At 38.5% G+C, this 12,471-nt stretch overlaps 2 protein-coding genes across 4 annotated transcripts; one reads left to right on the top strand and one right to left on the bottom strand.

The window, feature by feature from the left end:
- Positions 1 to 478: 478 nt before the first annotated feature.
- LOC310874706 (tripartite motif-containing protein 16-like) lies at positions 479 to 6,346 on the bottom strand (the record flags this gene model as incomplete). Its single annotated transcript, XM_083787570.1, has 6 exons — positions 479 to 2,175; positions 2,420 to 2,562; positions 2,704 to 2,766; positions 3,002 to 3,145; positions 4,354 to 4,443; positions 6,256 to 6,346. 6 exons carry the CDS (start codon positions 6,344 to 6,346, stop codon positions 1,753 to 1,755), a joined length of 954 nt encoding a protein of 317 aa, XP_083643696.1. The 3' UTR covers positions 479 to 1,752.
- A 47-nt stretch (positions 6,347 to 6,393) lies between these two features.
- LOC310875173 (stonustoxin subunit beta-like) lies at positions 6,394 to 12,080 on the top strand. 3 transcript variants are annotated; one of them, XM_083788309.1, is made up of 7 exons: positions 6,396 to 6,643; positions 6,954 to 7,134; positions 7,221 to 7,371; positions 9,879 to 9,911; positions 10,001 to 10,063; positions 10,255 to 10,397; positions 11,437 to 12,080. In XM_083788309.1, the coding sequence occupies exons 3-7, from the start codon at positions 7,329 to 7,331 to the stop codon at positions 11,857 to 11,859; spliced, it is 705 nt and encodes a 234-aa protein (XP_083644435.1). In that variant the 5' UTR covers positions 6,396 to 6,643; positions 6,954 to 7,134; positions 7,221 to 7,328; the 3' UTR covers positions 11,860 to 12,080. The 3 variants fall into 3 exon arrangements, with proteins under 3 accessions (XP_083644436.1, XP_083644435.1, XP_083644434.1); XM_083788308.1 differs by having other exon boundaries at positions 6,954 to 7,371; XM_083788310.1 differs by lacking the exons at positions 6,954 to 7,134; positions 7,221 to 7,371 and having other exon boundaries at positions 6,394 to 6,643.
- Positions 12,081 to 12,471: the final 391 nt, after the last annotated feature.

Below are 12,471 nucleotides of genomic sequence, written 5' to 3'. Positions count from 1 at the left end.
GGCCAATTGTCAAAGTTGCACAATGTTTTTGAAGTTGCAAGGCGCTGTGAGCTTCAGCTTGTAGATCTGCTATTTTCACAATATTTATCTGTTGAACCGAGTCAAACTAGTAATGCCTCAACTCCTACAATTCCAAGTGCTTGTCAGGGGTCAAGTATATTTATATTATTATAATATGGATGATCCTTTCTTTATAAAGTGACTTTGGGTACTTAGAAAAGCGCTATAAATCTGAGCTATTATTATTATGTTCATATAGTATAATGTCTGTATTTTTATGAGTTGCACCCATTACACATAGTCAGTGGTGGACAAAGCGGGTATGCTTTTAGCGTGCAGGCAACCATATTTTACAGCTATGCTCAAGTTACGAGCAATGACAACTTTCATAGAAAATATAGTGTCAAATGTCTTGTCTTCAGGTATCGTAAAAAACATACAAACATGTTGAGGTTGAGGAAAAGAGACAAAATCCAAGTTTGCTGATGTGCTTTGCAATTTACAATATGGAAGAAAAAAAACTTTTAATGCAAGGTAAAACTTACAAGAAATGAAAAAAAACAACAACACAGAAATATAGATTATTAAAATAAATATTACAGAATTATGAAGTAAATTAGTAAATGTTTATCTAGATACTGTACATACAGATTCCTGAAATGGAAATTATAAATGCCACAAATTTCACAATTTGCTTTGTCCCGAAATTGCTAATACTGTTTTAAAATGTTGATGTTCTACCCTCCACAGTGTTAATATAACACACTGTCAAAGATGCTCCCGGTCAAAAAATGCTTTAGTTAAAGTACTTGATTACTTGCTATTTAAAGTATTTAAATATTGCAAAGTATTAAAAATAAATAAACTAAAAACAATCCATTGCTCTATTTATTTTTCACAGACCATGGGTGCTCTGTTGGCGTGCATACCTTATTACATTCCCTTGTCATTATTACTACTGCAGGGTAAGTTGTTGTACTTGGAAACTGATATGCTTGTGCTTGTTTCACGGAGCTATGACTCATTTTCTGCTTTTACACCAAATCCAGCTGAGAGCTGCTACTGTGATTGGTTTCTTTTAGCGTGCAGCCAATCGTATATTAGACGGCTATGCTCAAGTTACAAGCAATGAAAACATTCATAGAAAAATATAGTGGAGTGAATCAATTATCAATATTGTAAAAAGCCCCACAAACATGTTGAGGTGCAATGCATGGGCAATAAATATGTGACAATGATATTTTACCCCTCATTCTTCCTCAGATAACTATACAGTTGGTGAGAAATTAATGGTAAAAAAAAAATGGCAGAAAAAAATAATAATTTAAAATAAATTATTTATTCAAAGTATTTAGAAAAGAGAAAATCCAAGTTTATGTTATATTTACTGATGTGTTTTGCAATTTACAATATGGGGAAAAAAAGCTTTAATGCAAGGTAAACAAGAAATGCAAAAAACAGAAATATAGATTATTAAACTTAATGTAAATATTACAGAATAATGAGGTAAATCAGTAAACGTTGATCTAGATACAGATTCCTAAAATGGAAATTACAAATGCCACAAATATTGCTTTGTCCCGAAATAACTAATACTGTTTGATGTCCTATACCCTCCAGTATTAATACAATCAGTCTCCACTATAATTACGGTATAAATAATAAATCTTTATCAGGCTATGCAATTGGGAAATCACTGCAAATCGACTACAGTATGTAACGTCTCACAAGTTTTATTCCCGTCTTTAGCCTTTACTGTCCTTCCTTAACTATCAAGCACGATGACTTCTGTCCCAACCAGAAACCAGGCATCAATGTATCCTTGAAGGAGTTCTTCGTTCTGTGCAGAAACTGGACCTCCTTCATAACTGTGCCGTCATCTCCCCCTTCTTTAACCCCGTAGAAGTTAATAATGCCACGAGGCTGGTCAATATATATTCCCAGTCTGGGAAAATGTGGACTGTGGATATCTTTGCTGTCACCGCTGTCGAACCAGGCCTGGTAAATGGATCCTCCCCAGCCAAAGCCCCAGGATTTGTCGTTCTCTCCCAGGCCACACAGTCCATCACCTGCCCTCCTTCCTGCTGTTGGGTAAGCCGCCCCGACCACCGTCCACCCAGAGCACTCTACCTCAAAGTAGCCTCGGTAGCCCAATATTCCATCCTTGCACAGAACCTTAAAAAGAAGAAAAATACCATGGGCTCAGTGGAATAATGGTTTCATCTGGTTTGTTAAGCCAAATGTCAATTGGCTCCGTCGCACAACAGCATAGCTTGTCGAAAACAACTAATTATTCAAGCTAATGACTGTGTTGCTTTGTAAGCTTGAGATTTATTATCAACAAGCTACACCATTATTAACTTAATCATTAGCATTAATTAGGCCTAGTCTGTGCTATCTCTGTCAAACAAAAACCTACCTGTGGCGCATGCTCATATCTCTGTGGACTGTCCAGTATGGGACACAGGACATCATCTGTCATGCGAGACACCTTGGTTCCACCCTCTGTGATCCACAGCATTTTATTGGCTGTTCTGTCATCTAGAACGAGGTCGATCCAATCTGGAGCACATGGGGAAAATTATCCTTAGTGTTGGTCGGGATGTGAGAATGATCAATTGCTGTTTTTTAGAGAGAAAAATAAATGAGGCTGAAAATGTGAATAGGATCTGGTGGCTAGCTGTCTTTAATCTTTATGCTTACGTTTGAGAAGGTCAGCTCTGCATGTGGGCTCAGGGATGTTCGGCTCGTATGCTGGGGTCTTTTCTGGGTGGTGAGAAAATTACATAGCTTGAAATAGCGAAGTACAAAGCTTTTAGATTACGTCTCTCCTTTAGGGGCCTGCACTTTAGGCGTTGTTCCTATTAAGACAAATTGTTATTCCTACCTCCGAGATTCTATAACACTGCAAAAATGAGCTAGAGAGTAAAAGCATAATGCTTTTGTTCAAATGTCTCAAAGAAATAAAACATTAATTTAAGGAAGGAAGGATTTCTCTCACTCTGTTGTGCAGGTATACTATCTTTCCTAGATGAGGGTCTGGTTGGCATCTTGAAGCTATCTCTTGTGTCTTGGTTCTCTGGGTGTTGCTTGGGTCTGTGGGTGGGTACTGCCGTGACTCTCCAAGCACGCTGCTTTATATACCCTTGGGATCTAGGGTATTAAAGGTTTTGGGGCCCCAGTGAGCTATAAAATAAATGTTTTGGTCAGCTATGTACAGTCATGAGCTCTCTGATCTATATGTGCAACTGGAAACCATGCCTGATTGCATGCCACCTCCTATAGAGAGCTTGATCCACTGACCCACATACATGTCCATGACCCCTGTCAGATGTTATACAATATAATCTACACAATATATACTCTCGTTGCATACAAGAGGACATGTTGGTTATACATACTGGCTGGCCCTCAATATGTAGGACAAGTACAGATCTTGTTGTAGTGACTCTTTGTTCCAATATTGTGAAGAGTAGATCATTGATTTAACTTTCTCTTGTGGCTGTTGATATTGAAAATTGCAGTGCAACTTCAGAATAATGGATGTGAAGAATTATGCACGGTAACGTAAAAAAAATCTGTTCTTTTAAATATAGAGTGCATTTCTACCCACTTTTTACATTATTTATGTGGTGTGTTGTGACAATTGGTTTATGTGGACAGTGTATTACGCTAGCTTTGACTGTAGCAATTGATGAGCCTTTTTAACTTTTGTGTTTTGTCTGAAAATGTACGATTTAAAAGATAGGGCAAGAGATAAGAGACAACTTCAGATATTTACATACTGGTCCCTATCTAGACTATATCAGTTGCTTTTGAAAAATCTAAATTACTTAAAATGAGAAAAAGCAGCTGTCCGGTTATGAAGAATGACATAAGTGGAGGAAGTTGTACATTGACAGTGTATTGACTGTAGCCTACTTGGTGGTGTATTGGCCATTAAATGTACATTATTAATAATTCACAAATTAATTATTATGATGATCATAATACAAGGATGTGATAGTCACTAATTATACCCTAATAATAATCAAATCATATTGAGTTGAATTAGATTGAATATAATATGTCATGTTTTCATACAATCACTTGATCAATGAATTCAAGCAGTATATAAGGTATTCAATGTTAAAATCGTGACCTTCACATTTAGGATCACAGCCCAGTCCGTTGGCTTGAGATCAGTGGCACTTTCTGTCGGCAGCTATTTCAAAGGCTCTGTGTCCTTTGTGATTGCGCTGGTTGAACAACAGTGGAACCTTACAGGTACAGGACAGCCTGTTATCCCCTGTATACCGCAAGCCCTCGTCTTATTTTAAATAGATCCCGTTGACAAGTCTAGGACAGACCTACATTCCCCTTGAAGTACAGGGTGTGTTGGGGGGGAGGGGGAGACTATAGAGGTTCCAAAGTCACTCATCTGCATGCTGGGGCTGGCACGAACTGAAGGAGGACAACAGGGTCCAGCCTTTGCAAGAAGGGGCCTTGGCAGGGTGCCAAGCTTGTAAACACCTCACATGTAGCCCACCCGTGAAGAGCAGGTTGCACGAATGGATGCACGACCGGATGAATACTTTCTTTCTCAACTTGAGCCATGTGCATTAAGGCTTTTAGTGTGTGGCAAATGGCAAATAGCATGGTGCTAATGTGGGTCAAAAGCCTGGTGGAATGTAGCCTGGACCTCAAAATCAAGTGACTCTGACTAGCATGAATAGTGTGTTATATTAAAAGTTATACATTTTTGTGTATTAGCCTTTCTCACATATACAGTAAATTCAGCAGATCAGCAGAGCTTATTTTAAATATATATTTTTACTTAATATAATTTTTGTGTTAGTACATTAAAATGAAACCTACGGTTTTTTGACCCCCAGGGGTTAACTGGGGACAGGGAGGAACTCCTTATATGATCAGCGCACACTATAGTAGGGAGGTTTATCACAACAAAACAGAAATGAATATACCGGTACCTTTAAACAGTGCAATAGTTCCACTTTTTTTATTTCATCATCCAGACCATTCCACAGAGTCACTCCACCAAATTAAATACTCATTTATACGCCCAAAACGTTTCTCAAAATAACTTTTCCTCTTAAATTATTGCTTTGTACATTATTTGAGCAGTTTTGAACTTGACCAGATCCATAAACTTAAAGGACAACTTTAGTTTTTTTCAACCAAGGTTAATGTTTTAGGTTGTCATTAGAGAAAGTAAAAAATTCTTTTTTCATTTGCTGCTTTCTTTCGTTTTAGGGATTTTAGCTGTTTTTGAAAGGGGGGCGGGGGCATTCGAGCATGGGGCTAAATATGTCTTTTTTTTACAAAATATTATGGCGATTTCTTTTTTAATTATTTACTATAGTCCTAATAAACCCCAGGAAATTATATCTGGGCACAAAAAAATCACAGGATCTACTGAATGTGAAGGAGGCCTACTGGGGTGAAGCCACACTGTGTCATAGGCTCAATATGCAGTTTGACACATTCAGTAGATCTCGTGATCTTTTGTGGCCAGATGAAATTTCCTTGGGTCTAGTAGGACTATAGTAAATAATTAAAAAATAAATCGCTATAAAATGTTGTAAAAAATACATATTTAGCCCCATGCTCGAATGCCCCCGCCCCCCTGTCAAAAACAGCTAAAATCCCTAAAACGAAAGAAAGCAGCAAATGAAAAAAAACATAACACTCACCTTTTAGTTTCAACCTAAAACATGAACCTTGGTTGAAAAAAACTAAAGTTGTCCTTTAAGACACTTGGAATTCAGAAATAGTATATTCGTATGGTCCCTGTACCCAACATGGTGTACAATTCTCAATGCTTTTGGAGTAGGCCTATACATAATGGTTGTAAAGTTGTTTATAAGCATTACCCCAAACCTCCACACAGTAAGTCAAATACGGCACTATAAGTGAACAATATAAAAATGTCACGTTTATTTATTTTACAATTTAGACATTTGGGAGATGCTATCACAATTTTACTCAATGTTGGGTATCAAGCAAGTAAAATAAAATCTGAATTAACATCAAATACCAAATAAAATAGAAAAGAGAATAATGCATATGCATTATTCTTCCCTTTTGTGTTTTACCATCAAAGTTACCTGACATAATTCATTACAAAGCTCAAGTTGGCCTCACCATGACCAATTTCAAGTGCTTCAAGAGTATTCTTCTTCATGACCTCTGCATGCTAGACCTCACCCAACCCCCGCTGCGAAGTTTGCCAAGTTTGAGTCGACGCCAACATACCTTCATTCATCAGGGCAGTGAGTTCGCAATATCCGTTCAGCTGCGGGAGGGGTTCGAGGTGGGTTTCCCCGAAAACATCCAAACCATCCATCCTATAAGCTTTTCAAGGAAAAACACAGGCATAGGTAAGAGCTTCTGCCCCCTCCCCTTTAAATCACCACCTTTTGTCCCTCTAGCCCTTAATGTTCCCCCACTTTATCCCATCTGAAAGATATATAAGAGTGGTACAAACTAAGCAGTCACTCACTGTCACACTAAGGACCCAGACATACCCTTGGGATGAAGAAACGGAGGTAATGGGAACCAGCTGAGAAATGTTCATTTCTACAGACTGTCTGCGTTAAGATGCCTACAACCGCAGGAAGCATGACTGAGACCAGAAAGCCAGGTAACTATGATGTTTAAATGTTTTGATCATTTATTTATTTATTCATTTATTTATTTTACAATTTAGACATTTGGGAGACGCTATCACAATTTTACTCAATGTTGGGTATCAAGCAAGTAAAAAAAAATCTGAATTAACATCAAATACCAAATAAAATAGAAAAGAGAATAATGCATATGCATTATTCTTCCCTTTTGTGTTTTACCATCAAAGTTACCTGACATAATTCATTACAAAGCTCAAGTTGGCCTCACCATGACCAATTTCAAGTGCTTCAAGAGTATTGTTCTTCATGACCTCTGCATGCTAGACCTCACCCAACCCCCGCTGCGAAGTTTGCCAAGTTTGAGTCGACGCCATCATCCCTTCATTCATCAGGGCAGTGAGTGTCCAATATCCGTTCAGCTGTGGGAGGGGTTCGAGGTGGGTTTCCCCGAAAAACATCCCAACCATCCATCCTATAAGCTTTTTAAGGAAAAACACAGGCATAGGTAAGAGCTTCTGCCCCCTCCCCTTTAAATCACCACCTTTTGTCCCTCTAGCCCTTAATGTTCACCCACTTTATCCCATCTGAAAGATATATAAGAGTGGTACAACTACAAACTAAGCAGTCACACTAAGGAAGAAACGGGAGTAATGGGAACCAGCTGAGAAATGTTCATTTCTACAGACTGTCTGCGTTAAGATGCCTACAACCGCAGGAAGCATGACCGAGACCAGAAAGCCAGGTAACTATGATGATTAAATGTTTTGATCATGGTACATAATAAAAATACATAGTGGATTTACTTCTCCTGCATTTTAGCTACACCTACACCTGATATATGAGACTTTTGTCCTTTGGTCAAATTAGTATACTGCATTGTGCATATGGTACAGTAATTCTGTCAATTATAGTATTTTGATAGCTTATTTGTCTGCATAATTATACTTAGTAATATACAAGTAAATACATCTCCCACATACTAATAATCAAAGGTGGTGTAAGTGTTAAAAAAAGACCTGCAGAGAGACCCCTGTTCCTGAACAAATGGCAATGATTTGATTACTGTCGGAATATAAAGCTTGAACATTTAAACAATAATGATTTTGGAATATAGAGCCATTTAAACACTTATTTTAACACAATACAATCATTTACACAAACTTTAGTAATGCTTTTAGTAACCTGCCTTAGCATTTTAGCTGTAATTAGCACTGCTGTTATGTCAGCGCTGTTGACGGGTCACAGATTTTACGACTTGTCTGTGTAAAGGCAGTGACACAGAGCTATAACTCAATGGCAAGCCGTAGTCCTTATGAGGGAGATAATGTATACACTGACGTCCCAAAGTGCAAAAATAACTTCCTTTGAAAGATATGTGATAGTGCTTTGGTGGTTTGACATTGAGATCATTTCGCTCCAAAAAACCCGCTAGAAATGCTTCCGAAGGTGTCTAGTCCATCGGGTCTCCCCAGGCACTGCACACACAGCTGTTGGCTTCCCCCGGCTATCCCAATAAAATCGAGGAGGAAAGTCAAAAAGAAAAATGGGCTGTGTATAAAGAGCTCCTGCTCTTGAACTTGAAACTGAACTGAATTTGTTTGTGCCTTTATTTTAAATTATCTGGTGACAAAAGGAACAAAGGAAATCTATGTGTATTCATCCACCCATCAGCAAAATATACATAATTTTAGGCACTACATAGTACGTTGTATGTGTATGTGTACTGTATCCACAGTGTCCTCTTGTAATGTTGCCAGACAATGATGTCACGTGTAGCTGAAGATTCCTGTGAGGCAGGGCTTGTTGGCTTTGACACTTTGACACTCTATTTTCGTCAGTGCTAAAGCCCTTGCTAACTACTTTGCCTTTTTTTTTTACTATTTTGAAAAACATTTTTGGAATAGTTAAAATAGCCAGTCTACAAGCTCACAACGTGTCGATGTAGATTGGTTATTTTAACTATTCAAAAATGATTTTCAAAATAGTAAAAAAAAAAGACAAAGTAGTTCATGCAGGATATAATTTTTGGGGTTTAGCAAGGATGACAATTAGTCATGTGCACTACTGTGGAGGGAAAACAAACTGGATGAATGAATTAAACATTTTATGTAATTAAAAGCAGCACAGATCTTACTGTTGATACATAATAGCATTATTGCACATTTCTGGAGTTTTTGTAACATTTAGTTCAACATATAAATCATGGCATTATAATTGAAGCCTATTTAATGATACAAATTGCCAACGTAAACTGTTACACTAGAGAGGATTTAAATGTATGACGAAATAGTTCGTTTATTTTGAAAGGGTTCACTTGATACCCCAAATGCTTTACACTGTACTGTATGTATTTTGGCAGACACCAACATAGTACCGTAGTAATGTTTTTTTTTTTACTACTTATCCACAGTGTTCTTACCAGACATTCAGAGAGTGCAAGGCTATACGTCATTCAAAAGTATTAGTTACAGGATCTGTTTTCCGGTGTTAGAGTGGTAGCTATGATTTATTTTAGTAAGTATCATTTAGGCAGATTTGGTCTTTTCCCATAATTAATTATCCTTATTTGCAAGCCATTTTAGTATCCTGTAATTCATATAATATGGTCATCGTATCAGCATAATGTATTATTATGATCTAGCTAAGCCTAGGAAGTAAAAGTGTACAGTATGCATTCTTGCTTTTAGGAGTCATCCGCAATACTGGTTAATGGTTATTCACTGGAAAAGCTTTATTGGGCACACACCTCCACTTATTTGATTCATGCCAGAGGATTGTGTCTTTTTATATGCAGGGTTTGATACTGCACGTGTTTAGTCACTAGAGTTGAGAATAATTGGCTGAAGCCAAGGCTGCAATGTACAAGGTTCTTTGGTAATTCCAACCACCTGGCACAAATCAACCACTGGCTCCAGCTAGCATGTGTGATGTGTGAAGTGATGATCTGACAGAGGCAGATGGTTTTCTAAGTATATGCCACTTTGACCTATGGCTCAATTCATCACTAGTTCCGACATAGCGATACATACTCGGGGTATGTGTGACGTCTTTAAGTTGGATATTTGGTTCTAATATAGTAGCTTAGCACAGAATGGAGAAAATACCCTTCAAGGGCTTCTGCCAGAAATTTGGGGAGGGGAAGCCTACTGGGTTTGGCTGCTGGATGCAAGAGGTTTTGTCTGTTATGTCTGGGAGACATTGAGGGGTGATATAGCTTAGACTGAACCCTTTTTTCTTTTCTTCCTGTAGCAAAGAAAACCAAAGTTGGAAATGCATTAATAGGTAAGACACATGAAAGTGGAATTGTTGCATTCTGGGCCATCTTTTATCATTTTCTTTATTAATGTTTTATACTTTCTCTTTGCTTTTAGAAAAGATCCCAGTCTATGAGCCGAATATACCGGAGCCCACTTGCCAGGCAGATCTCATCAAATGTAAGCACTTGTTTTCATCTTTTCTGTCTGTGTGCACGACAAAAACACACAATCTCATCTTTTCTGTCTGTGTGCATGACAAAAACACACAATCTCATCTTTTCTGTCTGTGTGCATGACAAAAACACACAATCTCATGTTTTCTGTCTGTGTGCATGACAAAAACACACCATCTCATGTTTTCCTCTCAGATTGGTTCAACCTCTCTCTGGATGACAAGACGGCCCATAAGTCACTGTGGATCACAGAAGCTGGAGCCAAAGTGGCTCACATGACAGACTCTCTCCTGTGTCCTGTACTAGATCACCCAAAGCGATATGAGCATTCCCCACAGGTATTTACTATAATCCCTGTGACATCTGCAATATGAGAACTTACTTAACTGAGTGACGTGCAGTGTAACACACACACACACACGCACATGCACGCACACAAATATAATAATTAATATGAGCGTTTTGGCTGTAGGCCAATATGTGTAGTGCAGTCAACAGGGTTTGTCAGAATGTCTGTCCTCTCAAAGGTAGACCAATAACGGGATCTCATGCATTACAAAACAGAAGCACCTCCAGCCATAAATAAACACAGCATGACACAACCAGGAAATGCCTGGCCATATTGCGAGTCAAATACTCTTGAAGAGTGTTTTATCATACAGTAGTTGATAAATATACACTATGTATTTACTGAGCAAACTGCTTTATTCACAAACTGCATTCATAGTAACTTGCTTGAACTGCAGTAGCTAAAAGGATTGGTAGGCCATGCCTTTATATAATGTAACTGAATTGTATTATTCTGACATCACCACTCCTGTAGTGGGAGGGGTTTGGCTTTCTGAGCTTCTTGGAACTTTCTTATAATTATAGAGTTACACGTGCACATTTGATTGTTCCTCCTGTTGCTTTGTACATCTGCACATGGTTACTTTGCACATTTTGTTTGTTTATTTATTTGATATGGACATCACAATCACTGCTCAATTGTAGAATGTGTAGATGCATTGCTTACAGTGTGTTAGCACACTGTAAGTGCTAATTTTCACCACCTGTCCATTTGGGTGAACAATGCTGTTTTTGATCAGAAATTGACTGCACACGGAACACAGCTTCTAATTTTAAGTTACTGTGCCTGTGTATGACAAGCCCCTGAGTATTAGTGTATAGCCCTATCACTGTAGTGTATATTTATACAGTATATCATTTTTATTGCCGTCCTATTCTTTTTGTTTAATTTAATATATCTTTCATTATATGTAGCACAATCTCCGCGTCCCATGCACCAACATTTCTCTGTTTATGTAAGTCGGGCACAAATAAAAGCTTCTTGAATCTGAATCCCACTTTCACAGTCTCTCATCCACTGTCTCAAAGGTTCTCACCAAGGAGGGCATAAAGGGCTTCCGAGGCTACTGGGAGCTGGAGTATTCAGGATGGTTGGTGGCAGGAGCTGCCTATGAAGGAGCAGCAAGGAGGGCCGGCAATGGCCTTTGCGGGCTGGGAGAGAATGATCAATCCTGGGGATTTGGCTGGAGTGGTTCCTGCTATCAAGCTTGGCACAATGGCCAGAATAAGGATTTGAAGGATAAGGCAAGGTCCTCCGTTTTGGGGACATATCTAGACCAACCTGCTGGTATCCTCAATGTGTATTCAGTGGAGGAGGTGAAGGAGGGAGTCGAGAGTAAAAAGGAGGTTGTGCTTTTGCATCAGTTTAAGGCTGACTTCCAAGAAACCATGTTCCCGGGTTTCTGGTTGGGGACAAACACTTACTGCATTCTTAAAAAAAGAGAGGAGTGATGGATATAAATGACAAACTTTATGAAAGTCGGATCACGAAAAACCTTATGCTATTTTCATCTGGCTTTATGTAACTGAGATTAATGAAATATTTATTCTATTTATAAAATATTTATTCTTCTTGATTTGTAAAGTTTGTATATGTTGTAATGTTGACTTGAGTATGAATATCCTGTATTTTAAAGTGTTCAAAATGTCAAATAAAATGAGTCGCACATACATTCTTGGTGTCTTGTTGTCTCGCAAAAGTAGAGTAGGTTAACAATGTAACAAATTCAAATTCTGATGTGTTGATATTGCGCACCAGGGGTGTACTGCCATTTTTATGTGTGGGGGAGCGTGCAGGATGTAATATGAGAGATCAAACAGACCCGTCTTGATCACATGACTATTAGCCTGGGCACCATTTCATTTCGGTATATGATCCGGGCGGGGGCGGATGATATGGTTGTCATACGGGATCATACGGACTTTTGAAACAGAGACCAGGCTTTCCTCCGAGGTGGTGGACACCCTGGTGAGGCGAGGTTACATGACTATAAAGATCATGTGTACCGGGTGGCGTGAGATTTGCACTCTGCGTTCATGATTTGAGGTATTTTGTTCATAACG

The sequence above is a fragment of the Protomyctophum parallelum genome (assembly GCF_964188405.1).
Source record: "Protomyctophum parallelum genome assembly, chromosome: 17".
Classification (NCBI taxonomy): Eukaryota; Metazoa; Chordata; class Actinopteri; order Myctophiformes; family Myctophidae; genus Protomyctophum; species Protomyctophum parallelum.
This window is presented reverse-complemented; position numbering and strand designations above follow the sequence as displayed.

Bases quoted from the DNA above. Each gene is read 5' to 3' on its own strand.
- LOC310875173 (XM_083788310.1), top strand. From the start codon at position 6,601: ATGCCTACAACCGCAGGAAGCATGACTGAGACCAGAAAGCCAG. The intron at 6,644-9,878 runs GTAACTATGATG...TTCTTCCTGTAG, and splicing joins GACTGAGACCAGAAAGCCAG to CAAAGAAAACCAAAGTTGGA. The intron at 10,398-11,436 runs GTATTTACTATA...ACTGTCTCAAAG, and splicing joins GATATGAGCATTCCCCACAG to GTTCTCACCAAGGAGGGCAT.